The sequence below is a fragment of the Molothrus aeneus genome, chromosome 9 (genome assembly GCF_037042795.1).
Source record: "Molothrus aeneus isolate 106 chromosome 9, BPBGC_Maene_1.0, whole genome shotgun sequence".
NCBI classification, from domain to species: Eukaryota; Metazoa; Chordata; class Aves; order Passeriformes; family Icteridae; genus Molothrus; species Molothrus aeneus.
In genome coordinates this window covers 29047598-29067427 of record NC_089654.1, presented here as the reverse complement: position 1 = coordinate 29067427, position 19830 = coordinate 29047598, and the positions used below count along the sequence as shown (strand labels likewise).

General features: G+C 47.5%; 1 protein-coding gene across 2 annotated transcripts in view; it reads right to left on the bottom strand.

Annotated features, from left to right (window-relative positions):
* PBX1 (PBX homeobox 1) overlaps positions 1 to 19830 on the bottom strand; it is a 133877-nt gene that overhangs the window by 14035 nt on the left and 100012 nt on the right. For both annotated transcript variants that reach the window (XM_066555214.1, XM_066555215.1), the window contains exons 3-6: positions 16559 to 16803; positions 11994 to 12184; positions 9568 to 9703; positions 6381 to 6540 (exon numbers count right to left, since the gene is read on the bottom strand). In XM_066555214.1, the coding sequence (XP_066411311.1) occupies positions 6381 to 6540; positions 9568 to 9703; positions 11994 to 12184; positions 16559 to 16803 (732 nt within the window). The remainder of the gene's footprint in view (positions 1 to 6380; positions 6541 to 9567; positions 9704 to 11993; positions 12185 to 16558; positions 16804 to 19830) is intronic.

The window sequence follows — 19830 nt, the reverse complement described above, 5'->3', positions numbered from 1 at the left end:
AACTGTAACAATGAAGACAACTGGGTGGGATCAGGAGAAAAAAAATCATAAATGAAAAGAGAAAATAAATCCCGCCTTTGCAGAAATAAAAGTTTTATGCCTCCAGCTTCAAGAGATATCTGAGCACCTCCTCAACCACTCAACAGAAGAAAAAAACCCATCATGTAACTGTAAGGCAGGGAAGGCAGCAAGGGGGTTAAAAATAAATAAAAAGGTTTTATGGGATTATTTCAGAATTTATCGTGCAGATCAGCGCGTTAAGTGTGAGACAGCTCAACGTGCAAGGTTTAGTTATACATGACGTTAGCCTTGGAAAGGAGAGACTTCAGGGGCCCAGGTCAGCTATGCTCTCAGCTCCAGTCCCAAATATACTCTCATCATCTACGCTGCCATTTCCAGCTTGGAACACTGGCAACCACAGTCCTGGTGGAATTGCCCAACTATGGCTCATGTGCACGCTCTGAGAAATGCCTGGCAATCCCCCTCCCTTTGCTGGACAGGGAGGAAGCAGGGACAGACCCCAGCTGCACCCTGGAGGTGGACCAGGAAGGCTCCTCTGAAGGAAGCCACCTCTGACAGAGGTCAGGGAGCAGGTGGGAGGGCTATGCTGGAGACTTTATATTCACTACATTCTCTGCTGCTCTCTTAGTGACCACCAGCTCTTTTGTCAGTTCTCAGAATCCAAGGAAAGCAGAAACATCACTGCTAAATACAACACCCAAGACAGTCAAGAGAAAGACTCATCTTGAGCACAGTGAGTCTTGGATCAGGACCCTCCCACTGGAGCTCTGTGAAGCCAGGAATAGCTCATTGTCTGTGCTCACTGTCAACCTGCCCAACCTGTTCCAGAGAGCAATCCCACAGCGCTGCGTAAAATAGCCGGGACTAGTCAGGAGGCAGCTGTAACCATCACCTCCTCTGCTCAGCTGGCAAAGGGCTCCTGTCACTTCCCAACCTCTCAGGTTACTTGCCACTTTGAAGGCAAAAAGCCTAGAGAAATGAGCTGGCAGACTGGGGCCAGCCCACCCTGACAGTGCTCAACTTTAAGCGTGAAGATGGGCACGTTTCACACACACAAAGATGCTTCCGACCCCGTTTTCTGCTGCTGAGAACCAAAAGACTCTGCAGCTACCACTCACAAGAGGCAGAGAATATTTCCCTCCTCTTTTGAGGTGAGCAGAAATCTTTGAGATCACACAAATAATCAGTGGCAGAGCTGGAGAGAGGACTCTGGAATCCCTAAGCACCTGGCATGGCACTGCCATCACTCTGCCCCCAGCTGAGCAACATTTCATCCCACCTTCCCCTACCAAAAGAAAATTACAACAACAATAACAAATAAAAATGCCATAAACTTAACTGATATTTTATTGAAACTTAACAAACCTGGCCATAAAATTGAGACTGGGAGGGAGGAAATAAAAATAAACAAACAGCCACAAACTCTAGTTCTGAAGAGCGACGGTGTCTTGGAAATCATGAGGAGCGCTGGAAATGTCACTTACAAGATATACACTGCTATTGGCAAGGGGTGTTTTTACAATATATGTGCATATCTAAACAGTAAATATGTCTTGCTGCTGATGTGGATGCAGAGATAAATATGCGCATAGCAATGGCCCCCATGTATGGATGCATTTGGATCAGAGCTGTAATTGCAGAGCCCTCTGCACTGCCACGCTGCTGCTGCTGCTTCAGCACTCACTGTCTCTGCACTCACCACGCCCCAAATCACAGCAGCCCAAAGCCTGAGACACAGCTAAGAGGGGCTGATGCACCCAGCTGGGAGAGGGGGCAGCAGAGTGAAGAGCCTTGAAAATTTAGACTGGGATATCCTCCACAGAGATAAGATCCAGGAATACAACTCAAGTCTCCTTCCACCAGAGGAGGCCCCACTGTAAATCTAACCTGTTCCTCTGAAAGGATCCTTTCCTGAATGCACGAGAGGCTTTTTGAGTGGTTGTAATTTGGTCTGGGGTTCCTTAGGAATTGAGAGGTTGTAAATGAGAGAAGCTCATCTTTGAGCTTCTCAATCCCAATTTTCCACTGCTCTTCACATTTTTGAAAATGTGAGCCCAGGAGGAAAGCGCTCTGATCTTGGCATGGAAGTCCCTGGAATTATTGTGGGTAGATAAAAAAATCTATCAGAAAACCCATGGTTACAGCAGCATGAAAGAGTGTTTCATCTTCAGCATCCAGACATCTTTTTAACACCAAGACTTATCCCCACTATTCCTTGGTGTTGAGTTTCTATCAGCACCAGCTTTAGAAAGAGTGCTGGAAATGTCTGAGCAAACTCTGGCAGTCAAATCTTGCCCTGGGTGAAAGCCTACATCAAAACAACACCTTCTAAGAGATTTCTTCCACCCCTAACACCTCTGATGAGCAAAGCCCACCTCAATTTTGCCTCCATTTCAAAAGTCTTCACAAACTTGACCATTGGTATCTTTTGAATCACTTTTTCAGCTCTTAAGAGAGCTTCTCTGATGTCTTCTGTGTTCTGACAGTCTCAATTTCTACCGCCAATTCTCCAGGACCTCTAGTGAGTACTTTTCTCTAAAGTATCTGACAATTCAAATGGTACCACAAATAAACAAACAGGGTAATGGTGTTCAGTGGAGCTGAAATCAATCCATCCTCATCTGCTGCCTCATTCCACCTACCACCATCAAGAGAGATCCAGCTGAACCTCTGAAGTGACTTTGGTCATGTCTACAAGACTCCTAGATGAAGTCAACAGTAATGACACACGTGCATTGAGAGCACAAGATTTATGCCTCCTCTGACTTTTTGTGGTGTCTATACTGTGGCCAAAATGAGGGAAGAATGTGGTGATGGACTGTGTAGCTCCTTAGCTGGACAAAGCCACAGTGCAGGTCCAAAAGCCAGGGATGATCCAGCAGGACATTTGTTCTTTTTCACTTGCCAAACATTGAGGACAGTGAAGGCATGACCAGAACAGTCTCTGCTGAAGCAGAGTCCTCTCCAGTGGTGTGTTCTGGACACAAATGGAGGAGGGCAGAGAAGACACCTGTGCCTGATGAAGTACATTTCCAAGCAGCAGCTTCACAAGAAGATTTTTACAAAACAAAAGGATGAGCAGGTAAAAAAACCAGCTCAGGACAATTTTGGCTGCTCTGCATTCAAGATTTCACTGGATGCCATCACCTGTGCGTGGCCCTTGAGGACTCTAGCTGGCAAAAGGCTCTGCCCACATAAAACAGCTTTCATTTGCCATGTGGTTTTTGTGCTGAGATTGTCCAGGAAATCAAAGTGAGGATGGGGAGTTGTTAGCCCAAATGAGCCAGACTTCTCAGCTTATTTGAACATCTGGCCGATAAAGCCCAGCTGCGCGATGCCGGATGAAAAGGTGTTTGACATTCAGGCCTGGGTGACTGAGGATGGGGGACCCTGCTCTCAACCTGCCAGATGGCCAGACAGATGCAATCCTTGCCCTTGTCAATGTGTGGCCAATCTCTTTGACTGACTGTAGCCATTCACTGATCTCCAGTAACATGGACATCAATGAGAGAACAGATGGGCCTGCGTGGCCACAGCAGAAATGAATTTAGCTCCTGTCCCAGGTCCCACTGCTTCCAGTTCCACCTCCTCTTCCAACATCACAGCCCTCCAGGGACTGCACTGCTGGTCATTTCTTTCTCATGACCTGTCCTCTGATTACTTTCTTTCCACATGATCTATAATGTATTTAAACCAGGAAGTCCTACAAATTCCCAGGAAGTCCTATCTTTGTTCAGGCTACTTCCTCATCAAAATCTCAGCCAAGGATCTGGGAACATAAAGAAGTCCACAGTGTAAAAGGAGAAGCATTGGCCATCTTCACCTCTTCATCAGCTTCCATGATCCTCCCTGGAGAATTCAGCACATTTGATGGCTCATGGTCCTGGACACAATTGTCCCAGTCTTTCTCAGACAGGTATTTCAGACCTAGCATGTGCAGGTTTGCTTCTTGCTGCTAGGGCCTACAGGACAACTTGAAGCAGGGGAGATCACACGATGTCCTCAGGACGTGTCTTTGTCCCAAAATGTGACCATGCAGCTGAGCTGTTACATCTGCATGGTTCAGCTGGGAGGATCTCCACTGTCAGGAGATAAAAATCCCACACAATTCCAGCTGTCTTCTCAGGAGAGGACCTACAAGGGCACCCCAACCCACCACCTCTGCAAGCTGACCCAGAGCACCTGGGGCCTCCCCACTGCTCTGCCACTGCTGCAGCATTACAGGCAGGGTGTGGGACCTGGGCCAGGTGAGGAACACTTTATCTCTAAGCAGAAGAAGGATCTCTGTGGCCTGCAAGCTCCACTTTACTGCTTTAGCACCGCTGACACTTCAGGCACGCGAAAAGAGGTCAATGACTCCAGACTGCAGACAAGTGAGCCACAAAGAGGACCCAGGAGCTCAGGTTTTCCCTGTTAATAACAGGACTGTTTGTCCTTTCTTGAAAGAGCAGTGTTATCCAGGGATTATCTCAGCTGTTTACTGCAGGGCACTGGCCAATTTATCTCTGAAACAACCACGTTACTGCCTGTGGGGAAGGCGAGGAAACAGCCTTGCTCCGGAGCACTATTTAACCAGTCAGGCACTGAGGAAATGCTTTCTCTCCTATGTGCAGCCCAGATCCAAACCCACTCAGGCAATCTGAAGCTGTTCCCTTGCTATTCCAGAGCTTTGGATCTGACTCCAGCTGAAGAAAGAGGAAAAGAAGGAAAGCTGCATCTCTTTGGTCTGGACTGATGTGGGCTGCAGGACAGCATCACAGGCAGCAGGCCTCTCCCTCCACACACACAATTCTGCCCTCTCCAGCCTTTTCTACAGGGGTGCTAACATCAGAAAAGCCCACCTGCACAGGTATTTTGTGTGAGCTCTTTGGAAAGAATGACATTTTTGAAAATGCAGTTAAATCTTCAATGGTTGAGAGAACGGGAACAAAAATCCCTAAACCAAAAAGAAACAAACAAAACTCCAGCAAACTGTCTCTGCAGAGCTCTGCTGCATCCACCTAAGCCCTCAGAGCACCTGAGCCAGAGCAGACAGCCCTGGGTGAGGAAGAGGTGGGAGAGACTGTCCCAGCCAGAGACTCACGTCACTGCTTCCTCCCTTTGTTTGACCCCTGGCTCTCAAACCCTCCAGAGCCAGGGGTGTTTCTGGAGTGTGATTCCTCTGATACCTGCAGAAGCAGGGTTGTGCTCACTACAGAAGCATGTCCTGATGGCAGCCAGCATCTGCATGGCCTGTGTAACATCCTGCTACCCACCATCCTCTTTGCTCCCTTCCTGCCTCTCTGATAACACCAAGCATCACATCCCCATGGAAGGGCACTGTGAGCAAACACTCAGCTCAAAGGCTCAAGAGTGGCACATTCCCACTTTCCCTCCCACCCCTAAAAAGAAAACACAGATATTTGCATGGATTACAAAGTGTATGGCACCCATGAAGTTATTTTTCCCCCTCTCCTTCTAAACAAATCCCAGTTTTCCATTGCTCTTGGATGCACAGCCCCTGATCGTTTTTGGGTTGGCCAACCTTGCAGCAGGCAGCAGGCATGAACTGAGCATCATTCTCTAGCAGAGGAGTTGAAATCTGGGCAAAGTGCTCTGTGCCTTTGACTCTCAAAACAAACAAATGGAAACCACAGCAAATGGGAAGGAAGAGGGGAAGGGGAAGGGAATGACCCATGAATTTCTCTAGATTGCACTGACACAAAGGGAAAATAAAATTCACACAGAGCACACTCTTGCAGGTGATCCAGACACTGTCATGTAAGCAATCAAAAGAGATAACCACAACAGAAAGAAAATCAAAGGATAAAAATTTACCCAAAACAAGCCCCACAATGGCATGAGCTAGGACATCTCAGAAATGCTGTGGTTTGTCCATTAGGATCACTCATGCTTTCAGCCCCAGTGAAATAAAATCATTACACAATAACTTTTCGAGTACTCTTTTTCTCCCCCCAAAGAGCAAGCAATCCCAGCCATGGTTTGTGGACCACTTTTCTGGTTTGTGTTCACCATCCATGCATATAACCCCCACCACAGCACCACCAGTCACAAGGTATGATCACATCCTTTTTTCCAACAAAAAACAGAACACGGAAGGGGAAGAGTGAAAAAAAGGAGAAAATAGGGAGAAGAAAGCAAAGAAAATAAAGTATCCTCCCCAAAAATCCACCGAACCAAACCCATTTCCCTCTTTTGTTTTTTTTTCTTAAGACCACAAAAGTGAGCAAACCAGACCCAGAGAATAAAAGCTGAAACAACCGAAAGGAGAAAACAAGAGAGAGACTAGAGGGAGAGGGGAGAACAAACAAAAAACCGAACACTGACAACCCAAAAATAAAAGAAAAATCAAAACTAACCAGCTGAATTGGGAGTTGAGGGTGAGTTAGCCTGGCTTCCATGGGCTGACACGTTGGTAGCCGTGACAGCTGTTTTGGCAGCATAAATATTGGCTTCCTCTTGAAATTTACCTATGTTCTTCTTGTACCGGATTCTCTTATTTCCAAACCAGTTTGATACCTAGAGTGAGTTCAAGAGAAGACAAGGACAAGTTAAGGTTTCAGTTCTGCCAAGTGCAAACCTGGGTGAGGAAGGTGGATTGGGTCATGTTAAGCAGTGCAGATTCTTTCCCCCCTCAGTTTTCCTAGCACCTTCCACTCGTGTGTGCCACACCAAACCCAGGAAAGGTGATGGGAGCCCCTTGGGAGCACTGGGTTTGTGTGGGTGTAGCTGGTTCTGCTATAGATGGGCTGCTCCACAGGAACCACCAGACCCACCCCACAAAAATCTTAAGATGGATTCAAAAAACCATGACAAAGTCAAATGACCCCAAAGCTGCACAATTTGAGAACAGGTGCATGTCATTTTCATTTGCCTCCTCCTCAGTATCCCTTTGATGGGATAGATGCCCTGATTGATCAGAGAATTGACTGGGGCCTGGCTGACACACAGAATTGCTTCAGTATCAGCAAAGCTCTCTTTTGATCCATCTGAGGGAAATCAGGGCACAAAGCCAGAATGGATGCTCTTCGTCCAACTGAGCTTGGCTTTGCAAGGTTTAGCATGAGCCAGGAACTTCAGGGGAAGGATGGAGAAGGAGCACAGGACTTCTCCTAAAACCTAACTTTGGCCCCAGGAAAGAAGTGTGTGCCTTGGGAAGGGGTGGAATATGTTTCCACTGTGTTTGCTCAGAGACATGCTGATGATATTCCTGTTCACTCGTGGGCACTATCTCACACTGAGCTATTTCAGACACGGGAAAGATTCAACCCCACAGCTTGAGAAGCAGCTCTCAGCTTCTTCAACAGCACTGAACACAGAGAATCAGGGTAATGTCTTCCTATGTGCAGATGTCTAAGCAGAAGACAACTTCCAGCCACTCCTGACTTTCTTTGAGAAAGCTTATCAGGATAAAGGGAATGGGCAAATGAGGAGGATGCTGCAGCTCCCCTGAAAAGTTCCAACACTCCTAGAATTGCTTGGAGCTGCAATTTTGAGCTAGCAAGACCAACCCCTTTGGTGAGATTCCAAGGGCATTCTCCCTTTACTTGCTGATGAGCAAGTACATCAGTGCTCCCTCTTCCAAATAAACCAAACAAGAGCCAAAGACACAGAATACAATAATGGATATTCATCCTTTGAAGCCCATGATTTCTTCCTTATCTCAGGGAAAGCTTAGGCTTGGTGCTGCTAACTGAAACCCATAAGCTTTTATTCCTGTGCTTTCCATCTGCAGTGCTTATAAGAGCATCCAGCAGCTTCCACACAGAAGTGGCTTCAGCCACCAATTTAATGGCTACTGAGTTACAGGTATCCAACCCTGCAGAGCAGGAAAGAGAAAATATAACCTGCAGAGACTCAGATCAGCACCCAGCCCAGATCTGGGAGCAAACATTTGGATGGCACCACCAGGAGCTGGTGCTGTTGGCAAGGAACTCCATTCCACCTCTCGGTCCAGCTTTGTCACTAATGACAATGTGCTCCTTCACGATCTTCCCACATGGACATCTCCTCATGACTGCTCTTCCCATCCTGGGTGAATTCTGAGCACCACAGGGCAGGAGGTTGGAATATCCAGCCACCACAACCTATTTGCATTTTAAAATCTGTGAAGCACCTGCCTAATCTGGTCAGACTCCAAGGTCAGATCAAGCCTGCTCAGGACTTGCACACATTCATGGGATCCCTGTGTTCCCACTTAGTCCCAGCAGAACCAGACCTGAATCTGTGCTTGTTTCTGCCTTACTTGGGGACCTGTGTTCCCACTTGGTCTCAGCAAAACCAGAGCTGGATGTGTGTTTGTTTCTGCCTTACTTGGATGAAGGGAGACAGGCACAAAGCAGCCTTGATACAGCACGCTCAAAACCCCCTCCTAAGGGCAGCACTTCTCCTGGGCATTTTGTCTTTGCAAAGGAGAAGTTGTAAGTGTGAACAGATAAATTAGAAGTGAGAGGGGAAGCACTGGGACAGCTGGAGCTCTACTTAGGCCAATATGTGCTGTCTCCTGTAGGTAACTCTGGGAAGAAGCAACGTTTGGGTCTTCCAGCCCAGGGGAGGCAACTGGAGTCACTCAGCAGGCACTCAGCACGGTGATGACACCTTCCCCTGGATGCTGCTGCTCCTGCTGAAGGCAGACACGCTCCCACAAGGACACCAGATGCTGCTGCTGTCTGCAGTTTACTCAAGTGACGAGCAGGCACGTGCCTGGGGCTGGGAAGCAGCCCAAGGCAGGGAATGCCACGGGAGCCTAGAGGGGCTGCTAAGCTCATGTGAGGACAAGCCTACCACAGGCCACAAAGACTGGCTCTCAATCACACAGCCTGCTCCAAAAAGAGAGGAAATAGAGAAGGGCAGGCCTGAGCAATGTATGGCTGAAGGTTTCAAGGGCTGGCTGTGCTCCTCACAAATCACAGCAGCTCCCAGGTCAAAGCTCCACACTCCAGGAACTATGTGGCTTCCTTGAACATATGGAAATAATTCATTTTGTTGTTAATAACCATCATGTTCTGAGGGATGTGCAAGTCAGGGAGATGTCATGATCTGCAGCACAAGGGTCATGACTGAGAGAAATGACCCTGAGAAATCCCACCCTCACTGAGCACAAACTTTACCTGCTGCACCCAGATCCTTCCCACCTGGACTTGTCCATTCTATCTTATCAAGTAAAACCTGCACAACTCTTCCTGATGCTTTTAATCCCCTGAAGAAAGGATTTTCAGAACAAGCTCTTCTTGCAGGCCAGGCCAGCCACTAATTCCTTGAGGAGACTTTGCCCCTCTGGGTGCTGCCACATCATTTCTGGGTTGTTACACCTTGGCTGCACACACAGCTCCATGGAGCCTTCATACCTCCTAAATCCGGCCTCAGACTTTCCTTTTCCATCCATGGCTCCAATCTGCAAGTGCCATCTCCACTCCCACCCACTCTCACTAACCTGCACTAAACTGATTTAATGCTCAACACTGGACATGGCTGACTGGTCTGAGGTCTGGAATTCCCTTCCCCATGCTGAGGTTTCCCACTGGTCCAAACTTTGAGCTCTCTCACCTGTGAGACTGTGATGCCACATTTCTTGGCTAGCTCTTCTTTGGCTTCCTCACTGGGATAAGGGTTGCTGAGATGGGAATAGAAATACTCATTCAGGATTTCCGTGGCTTGCTTGTTGAAGTTTCGTCTCTTCCGCCTTCATGTGAAGAAAGAGTGGGAAACAGAAGAAAAAGGAAAGGGAATGAGCACCAGAGATCCAAAAATAGAAAGCAATTTTAGATACTCTTGAGTTTCTCACTTTCCTCCCTCCCCTCTGTGCTTGCATGGAGTGCAAGACTCGTGGCCAGAAGTTTCTGATCTGCCCCTTGCTGGTCACCGCTCTCTCAGCACCTCTCAAAGCAAGCAAGTCTCCATCTCAAATTAATCACTGTGTCCTCCAGCTCAAAGTAGAGTCTGAAAACTGGCATGCAGCTCCTCCACCTGGGAAGGTGACTCCTGACACCTGGCTGTCGTGACCACAGACAGTGCTACTCTGCAAAGCTCTGTGCTGAGGAAGCAGAGCTGGATATATCCTTGGGGAAGTCTGTTCCATTCACACCTAGGCATTATTACCTGTCTGCCATCTCTTTCCTTGTACCCCTGGTGCAGCTGCCTCTCCTCCCCATTGCAAGCTACAGCCCAAGCTGCAGTCTGCACCTAACCAGCTTGGGAAATAAAATAATTTTACAGCAATTTGAAAAGCTGGGACAATAAAAACAGTGGGAAAAGAATGGGAATCTAGGGGGGACAGGATGGCCTGGAGGCTAAACTTTCATCCCTAAGTGAAGTGCATGTTTTCACCACAGAGGTTTGTTGCAATATGCCACAGGATTTCCTTCTGCCACAGCAAAACCAGGATGTGCAATTCTCAAGGTACAGCTGGGAGCCTCACCCATGGATGGTTTGAACTGCAGTGCCCTCCCCTGCTGAGCCACAAACCACTAAGGGATAAAGAATTCACAGAATTCCCAGAATAACTGGGTTGGAAGAGACCTGCAAGATCATCAAGTCCAACCCATGCCCTAACACCTCAACTAAACCCTGGCAAAAAAGAAGGGAAAAAACTCCTCTGGCTCAATGTCCCAGACTGCAAGGCAAGATGTATTCTATTTGCCATCTGGATGGCAGTTGTCTTCTATTAAGTGGGCAGTTTTCCTTATCTCTTCCACACCCACTCCTCCCTCTGGGGAGGGGGGAACATCTGCTGATAACAGCTACTGACTGTCACTGCATGGCTGATAAGAACTACAGCATCCCATTGGGAGATGTGAGCCCAGAGGGAGGAGCCAAGCATTCCTAACTGGATATAATCTGGAGATTCTGGAACACCAGCACAGCTTCTCCATGGGATTCCCCAGAGGAATAGCAGCTGCCTCTTCTTCCACTGGATCTTCAGAGGCAGAATACACCCATCTCTACAGGATCCCTGCTCCAGCAGAACCACACCTGACACTGCAGGAGGGCTGAGCCACATTTCCAATGGGACTGCTGCCAACAGCCTGACCCACAGGGTGTCAGGTTGGGTTCTGACTCTGTCAGTGTTGTTTTTAGTTTACTGAATTGTTTATTTCATCCTTTTATTTTCTTCCCTAGTAAAGAATTGTTATTTCCTGCTCCCATATTTTTTGCCTGAGAGTCCCTTAATATAAAATTTATAGCAATTCAGAGAGGGGGGGTTTACGTTCTCCATTTCAGGGGAGGCTCCTCCTTCCTTAGCAGGCACCTGTCTTTCCAAACCAAGACACTCAAGACAGAGCCCTTCAGCTGGGCCCTCATTTTACTCCAGAACCAAACCTGCCCAACAAACCTCCCAGACACTCCCCTCCTCACACAAAACCATTTACCTCCAGCTGGGGGTCTGTGTACAAGTCATGAATGGGACAGGGCTGCTGGGAACGTGCCTTGAGCTGTTTGATTTTCCAGCATCAGTCTCATTAAATGACAATGGGAAGATGCCACCAGCTCACATCCCAGGCAGCAGACACAGAACTTAATGTTACAACTTACTTTAAAAGGTTTTTGAGCAATCACACAAAGCAAAAGCACATTGACAGTAGTTCTATCCAGCCACTATAAGCACGGGTATCTTTGGTTAAAACAATGCTTGCTTATTTCAAATACAATACCTGCTTGTAAGCCTTAAAACACAACGCACAGAGCTCCATTATTAAGCTTTAACCTTCCTAATATCTCACTAGATAAACTTTTCTGTAGCTTAGAGAGTTATTCTGGACAAGCGTTAATACACAGACCATTGTTCTATTTGTCCTTGCTTTTCCATTCTTACATAATTTTTCTGCTGACCAATCTCATGGCTGCTGCTCAGATGCAATCCCAGTTCTGCTGTCTCTGAGGCCTGCCTTTTGCAGCTTTCCCAAAACCCTCTGATTTTGTGGATTCCCACCCCGAAGGGCACTGCAGGAAGGTTTGTTGGGGTTTGGGCTCACCGTGCGTCCAGGAACCGCGAGCGCAGGATCATGACGGCCTCGCACGTGCTCTGCTTCAGCTGCATCTGGATGGAGCTGAACTTGCGGTGGATGATGCTCACCATGCGCTCGATCTCCTTGGGCGAGATGGGCCGGGTCCGGCTCTGCTCGCGCAGCAGGTTCATCACGTGCGTGGTGAACTCGTTGCACGCCTGGCATGGCAGGAAAAGCAAAACAAACCCCAGGATGGGAAGGTCATTCGGTGGTGTTGAGGACGGGGCAGAGGCAGTGTGGCTAAGGGAGGAGATGGGAGTGCAGGCTGTGGAAATTTAGGGCACTGGGAATATTTCTCTGTCTGCTTTGGGGTGTCTTGACTCCCAGGGGAGTGTCACAGGCATCTTTTATAAAAAATCCTTTCCTTAGGATTTTTCCTCCTGAGAAGCTGAGAGGCCTCAGGAACAAAATGTAACCAATGGTTATCTGCTGCTGTGGAATGCAACAGGTGCATCTGGGATTGGCTCATGTTGGATGTTTGTAATTAATGGCCAATCACAGTCAGCTGGCTCAGACAGAGAGTCCGAGCCACAAACCTTTGTTATCATTCTTTCTTTTTCTATTCTTAGCCAGCCTTCTGATGAAATCCTTTCTGCGATTCTTTTAGTATAGTTTTAATGTAATATATATAATAAAATAATAAATCAAGCCTTGTGAAACATGGAGTCAGATCCTCATCTCTTCCCTCATCCTCAGACCCCTGTGAACACGGTCACAGGAGAGCACTGACTTTGACCCTCATTCATGGAGAAAGTTTCCCAGACTTCAAGATAGACTAGAATTCACAAAAGTGTGCAATAGATTATAGAGAGCAGTGTAGGTGTATCACTGGGTGAGAAATTGAGGTTTTGGGATTTTTAGTATGTTGTGGATGGAAGCAAGATGGAGGGCACAGGGTGTCCTCCTGGCTTTCTTCTTCATGCTTCTTTCTTGGGTTTGGGTGGGATTTTGTAATTGGGCAGAAAAGTCCCCATTGTGGGCTCTTTGGGATCACTTGTTGGGTTAAAAGTGAAAATAATCTAGGTATCAGTTCTTAATTGGATAATTTAGTCTTAAAAGACCTTGTAACAAGAGATTGTTGGCCATTTTGTGCCTTCTAATGAAAAGCTACTAAACTCACAATACTGAGACTGTTTTACTGATAAAAAATAATAAACACAAATTACTATCTCAAGTACCTTCAATCCAAACCCAAAAAAATCAACAACTGATACCCCCACACAGGCCTTGCTGGCTGGGGCTTTCCAGAGCAGGCTCAGAGCAAGAATGTGCTGGACTCAGGGGATAATGCCTTAGGATTTTAGCTTTTGTACTTTTCAGATCCTGTACTGCATTAGTGTATAACTCTGAACTTCATACAGAGTGTTAGTTAACTCTCTTCACGTTTTGGTCAGACAAAACAATTCCTCTAGGCCTGAAACTCAAGGACATCCTCTTTGCCTCAGGCCCCAAAAAGTATAAACAAAAGTGAATTGGGAGGAGAGCAAACTGCGGGTGTGACTTCATCACCTGAAGCTGTAATTGGAGAATTAACTCCTGATATGCAAATAGACCAAACTTTATGTGTCTGAAAAACTCATGACATGGTTCAATTTGGGTGTAGCCCCTTGGGGAGGCTTTGTCTGCCCTTCATGTACCCGAAGGCCCTCCATTAAATATATCCACTTTTATCCTTTTAACTTTGTCTGGCCTCTGTTTCTAGCTAAGCCTGAAAAAGGCATCAGGGAGAGAGAAATCTCCCTGGGCTGCCAAACACAGGGTGTGAGAGACTCCCAACAAACATGCTGGGAAAGACAGGAACTGATTTCTTTGCTCCCAGGGGGCTCATGGATGGAGCTGGGGCAGATGAAGCCCTAGGATTCATAAAAAGCATGAAGAAGTGCCAGCCACTGTTTTCCTGGAGGAGCTATAGATTTATCTGAGGAGGACCATGCACCTTTTGACCCACTGCCCCTCCTCCTACAGCCCCACCATGTGTCCTGCAGAGCCCCTCGTGCTTCACAGGAGCAGCTCGCAGAGAGACACAGCCCTGCTCTGTGCTCTTGGCACATCAGCTAAGAAGTAAATAAGGATAATAATTAAAGCCTGAGTGAGGCAGGAGCCCTGACAAATAAGGGCAAGCAGGTAACAATCCCAATTAGTTTGCTGCTGGCACAGCACTGGCTGGCTGCTCCTGCTGTCCCCACGCTGTGCCTTGAGGACGGCACAGAGAGGAGCCAGGGGACAAGGTGGGGGGATTTTGAGGATTTTGAGATCAAGGCCACTTCAATTCCCTCTCCCTCATCCCCATGAGCACCCCACTGGCATGATGGGATCCCCTGATTCCCAGAACCAAGCCCCAAAAACCAGTGGACAGTGATGGCTGGAGAAGCCTTTGGTGCTCCTGGGGTGTGGGTGCTGCTCTGGGGACAGTGTCTGCAGCTCCCATGCCATGATGGGGAAAGGGGGCTGGCAGGGGAAAGAAACACTGGATTTGTGGACTGGTGCCATGGCCTTGACCTGCTGTGTCTTACCCCACCCTTCCAAGGTGAATTCCCACCATGGCTCAGACCCAACAAGGAGACACCCCCAAGGCCAGCTCCAGCTGCTGACTCCCATCTCCCAGGATGAGTGCTGGCTATCAGAGCTCTCAGACACCCCAGCTATTTCAGATCATCTCCTCTTGGCATGAAATAAAGAGCATTAAGGGCAAAATCACCACTGATTGCCGTGCTGACCCAGCAGCAGCCAGACTGAGAAGCCAGGGGCTGAGCTCCCAACAGCAGGACTGGAGACAGTGGGAAGGAGGTGGAAAAACCCTGAGCCCTGGTGTGGCAGGAATGTGGGTGATGGTACCAGAGATGGTACCAGAGATGGTGGACCAGCAGAGCCACTTGCAAAGCCAATCAGTGGCAAAACCAAACCCTGTCAGTGTGCTGTGAGAAGGAAAGATGTGGCCCATCCCACCCTCTGGACCTGGCTAAAGGCTTCTCTCTTCTGGGTGTCTCTTTGAGGAGCAAAAGAGAAGCAAAACCAGAATCAGAACATCAAACAAACAAAACTCCTGCCCAAGGGGAGGAAGAAGCAGAAAGTCCTGAAAGTCCTTCCCTGAAGGCTGTCCCTGTCTGTGCCAAGGGCCTCTCCTGGCACTTGGATAGCAGAGGACACGAGGGCTCTCCCTCTACCCCCCTTCAGCCTGAAAGATGATCCCTGAGGTGCTCTCCATTCCCACCCACGTGGGATGGCTGAGGCTCCTCCCTGTGCCTCAAGGCAGTGACAGCAAAGGGAGGCCACCAAAGGCCATCCATCCTTCCAACCAGCCCTCTGCCAGCTCCCTGCCTGCCCTAAGGCTCTCCAAAATGCCTCTCATGGCATGACTGTGCTTGGCTGCTCCATCACCAGAGCCCTGCCTGGCCACCCTGACTCCAGCTCTAACCCTTCCCTCAGCTTGGCCCGCGTGGCCATGGGGATGAGACATCCCCAGCCCCACCACACACCCAGTTAGCCAGGTAAAGTGGAGGCTTTTACTAGACCCAAACCAGGGACCTGAAGCCTTCTTGTCCACATCCACAAACCATAACCTTGGGGCAGAAACAGAAACTACATGGGCAAGGTACACAGCAGCTAAGAGAGGTCTGCAAAACATCTGGAAGCACTTGAAAGGAACTAGTTTTGAGCACTGACCTGCAAAGCTCTTAATGAAATTGTCAGTGTTACCAATAGCTGTGCTTATAACCCAAGTAGTTTTTCTTTTTTAACAGTAATTTACTACAAGAAAAAAGATATTTTTTTTTCCCCTGGAAAGAGAGCTTTTCAATGAGAAAATATATTCAAGGAAGATTCTGATTCAAGTCTTGCTTGGACAGTTGTCATCACTGAGGCCAGCATATCAGAGAGGCCTTTTCCTTCACAGGACCAATTCTAGGTAAGATATCAGGGGAGGAGTGAAAAGTGAAAATCCAAGGGGCAACCCATACTGTGGCCACAGCTCTCTTCACAGAGAGCAGCAGGCACAACTCCCCAGGGATTTTTCCTGGGGAAGGCAGTGAGAACCTCAGAGAAGAAGAGAAAACAATTCTTATCTCTATTCACTGTTCCTGTTGCTTTGCACATGTAGAATGTGTTATGGAGATTATTTACCCTAAGTGATTTGTTCATTGGACACTGATGAAAGTTGTTTTGATTCCTTGGCCAATTGGGTCAAAGCTGTGTCCTGGCTGTCTGCAGACAGTCATGGGTTTTTCTTTAGTATCTCTTTAGTATAGTATCTCTTGAGTATGTAATTTAGTATAGTATTAGTGTAATATAGTATAGATTAATAAAGCATTTGTTCAGCCTTCTGAATCATGAGTCAGAACACATTATTCCCTACATTGGGGTCACCCTGCATCAATACCCATCCCAGCATAAAACCCCAACCCTGCCAACCCTACAAAAACCATGTTCTCATTCCAGAGAACACCCAGAGCCCACACCCTCCTAACAACAGATGTCAGCAGCTGTGCAGACCCGCTCTCTGCTCCCAGCAGCCCCACCACGAAGGAGCCTGTTACCTGCTCGTACTTCTCCAGCTCCGTGTGGTAGATCTGTCTGATCTGGGACAGTTTGGCTCTGTAGTCCGAGTGCTCCACCGAGTTGTCCGAGCCGGCTCCTCCGGACGCGGCGGCGGCGGCGGCAGCGGCGGCCGAGCCCCCTCCCTTCTCGGGGCCTGCCACCCCCTCTGCCAGCAGCATGTTGTCTAACCTCATCAGCTGGGGGTCCGTGGGCTCCTCCTCCTGCGCCCCCCGGATGCTCAGCACTGCAGGAGACACAATGGGGAGAGGAAAACCTGAGTCACACCTGGGTTTTAATTCAGGGAAGCTCGTCCCAAGCTGGACTGACCCCATCAGCAGGGGTTTTGTCCCTTCCCAACAGGTTCCCCAACAGGCTCCCTAACAGGTACCCCAACAGGTTCCCTAATAGGTTCCCTGTTGGGGAAGATGAAACAGGAAAGCCTTATAAATATGATTGCCTGGCAAAAGATTTTGAGAATATGGAAACTATAAGTGAGATTGAAATGAAAGCAAGCTTTGAGATCCCTCAGTTACTGAACAACTGGAAAACAATTGCATGGCCTGCTGAAGGTGATCCCCTTTTGATGGAACAACACCCTCTGCTTGCAGACAGCTCCAAGGGTCAGAGCAGACCCTAATGGCTTGGCAGAAGGGGTCCAAAGAGGAGTTTTTAGGGTTTAAAATGTAACACAGTATGGTAATGTAGTGATTCTTACAGGCTGTATGTAAATGCTATAGGATGCTCCAAGTACTCAGCACCATGCCTGGCATCACTCATCACTACTTGGCACTGCAGCTCCCTGCTCCTTCTCCTCTTTCCCACAGGACTAGAAGTAGGGCAGACCTGGCAGTGAGCTCACCACAGAGCTAGCCCACAAAGCCACGCTTTCTGCTGGAATCAAGCAGCAAAACTCTTAACAGCAGCAACCAAAAAAACCCCAATAAATGTACCCATGCTTGCTGCCAGAAGCGAGAGGGACCATATCCAGACTCAAGCATGAGATGGGAAGTTGGAAGGGAAGTCTGTAGCCCTGATTCCATCTTGCTCAGGGGGTCCTCTCATGTCACCCAACATGTCATTTACATCAACCCCTGATGGCAGAGAAAGATGCACAGAGCCCGGGGCAGCTGTGCCTTGGCTTCCACATCCTGAAATACGGACTGTGGAGAGGGCTTGAAGTCCATGCTTTTAGCCATGCACTGGGAACATGTAAAAAACATGTATGAAATAAATTTTATTCCTGGAAAAATGCCTTTTCTTTAAGAATCCAGTCATTCCAGTGATGCTGAGAAAAGGAGCAATGATGAATTAATGCTCCCAAAGTGACTTTTCAAAAAAAGAATCTTCCTCCCATCTTTTGCTCCCTGCCTAAATTACTGCTCTAAGTAAAAGGTATCCTGTGAGGGCTTTCCTGGAAAAACAACCCAACAGCTTGGGATGTCTCATGTCTGAAAAATGGAGGTGCCCTATGTGCTCCCCCTGTGTCCCCCTCCAAGGTCTGTGTTTGAACACGGAATGATAACGTGAGATTCACACATGCACAGCTGCATAATAAACAACATAAATAAAATAAATCCTTGATGAGTGAATAAAAAAGGGAATTTCCTAAGGGAAAACAATGGCATTTCCCCATCTCATCTGGCACAGGGGCTCTGAGCACACACACCCCACGAGCACACACTCTTTGCACATCCAGAGCTGGGAAATGCTGTGTGGATTTTGATAAAGCCATGCCTGCTGACACCTGAGATGAATTTGACTCCCTCCCAATCCATGGCACAAACAAGAGCAAGTGATTATCCCTGTCATTTAAAATAAAAAAGTAGGGGAAGATCTGTTAGCAACATGAAATAAAATCACAGCAGCTAAAAAACCCCAGCAACCACCGGGTATGGTCTTCCCTACTCTGCAATAAGTTAAAGATACAGCTATTATCAGTATAAAATTGAAGTAAAAGACCCTGTTGAGAGGTTTGGTTAAGACTAAAAAGAGCTTTTCTAAAAAGCTTCAAAGCCTACTGAAATTACTATTTTCAGGACATTTCACTCATTCATTTAATTTTATTTTATTCATACCTTTGGACCAGTTACTCATTCATGCATTTATTGGAATTTTTTTGTGATTAAAATGTGCACTGTCAACAAAGGTGGGAAGGTGGGCAGAAAAAAGCCTAAGAACAGTAAAATTGGAACTAAAAATAAATAATTCTACGCTAGGGAGGATCATTTCTATATGGAGGAATGAGGGCAGAGTGCCAAATTTGAAGCTGAGCCCTCAGGAGACAGGACCAGCATCTCCCCCCACCACGGGAGGCTTCCCATGGCACCCAGCCATGATAAATAGATCCAAGGGGAGAGGACAGATTGCATCAAGAAAATGGTTTGGGGTCTATGGTCCATAAACTGAAATATGAGGCAAAAGTAGCCAAATCCCTTAAAAAGAGAAGAGGAAAGTTGACAGGATGCAGCAGGGAGAGAGACTTGCCATGAAAATAAAGAGAATAAATTCCTATTCTTCCAGGACAAAAAAAAAAAAAAAAAAAAAAAACAAATCAGTCAATTAAAGCACATCAAAAGCCTAAATACAAAAGGAAAGCAACACAGGTTAAAAATAAAAAAAAAAAATTGAAAACCACCTCAAATAAACAAATCAAAAGAGGAGTTGCCAAAACAGGCGCATCTGGATTTCAAAAGGGAAATATTTTTAGATTAAAAATCTCAGGAATCATTGACCTGACAGGTAGGCACGAGTGATTAATTAGTTTATGTTTAGAGAGCTGCTTCCTGATGAAAAGTGCTGTGTATTCCTGGGAGCTTTATTCCTGTGCCACACACACAGACCAGCACCCAGTGCAGGGGACGCGTCCCCCACAGCAGAGACCTGAACCCAGCCTGGGCTTGGCTGCTCACTCACAATAAAGCCTGGGAGTAAATAAATGGAAAGGCCAAGGTGTCTAAGCAGGACTGATGCTGCTTATTTATCCCTGGAAGGCTGTGCTCAGCTGAGGAGAAGACAAAATCATTATTTAAAAGCTCCTTTTTTATCTTCCCAGTGCTGGACCCAGCTCTGACACAGCTCCTGCCAGGATGCCTGGGATGTTGGGCTCTTTGGAAGCTCCCAGCCTCCAAAGTGCCCTCTGTGATGGGATGAGGAGTTTGGGATGGGTTTGGCAGCACCCAATCTGTAGTGCCCAGGCAGCTGGTGGCAAAAGAACCCTGCTCTCCCACTAAATTAAAACAGAATAAATGAAGCAGAACGGTCCTCAATGGTC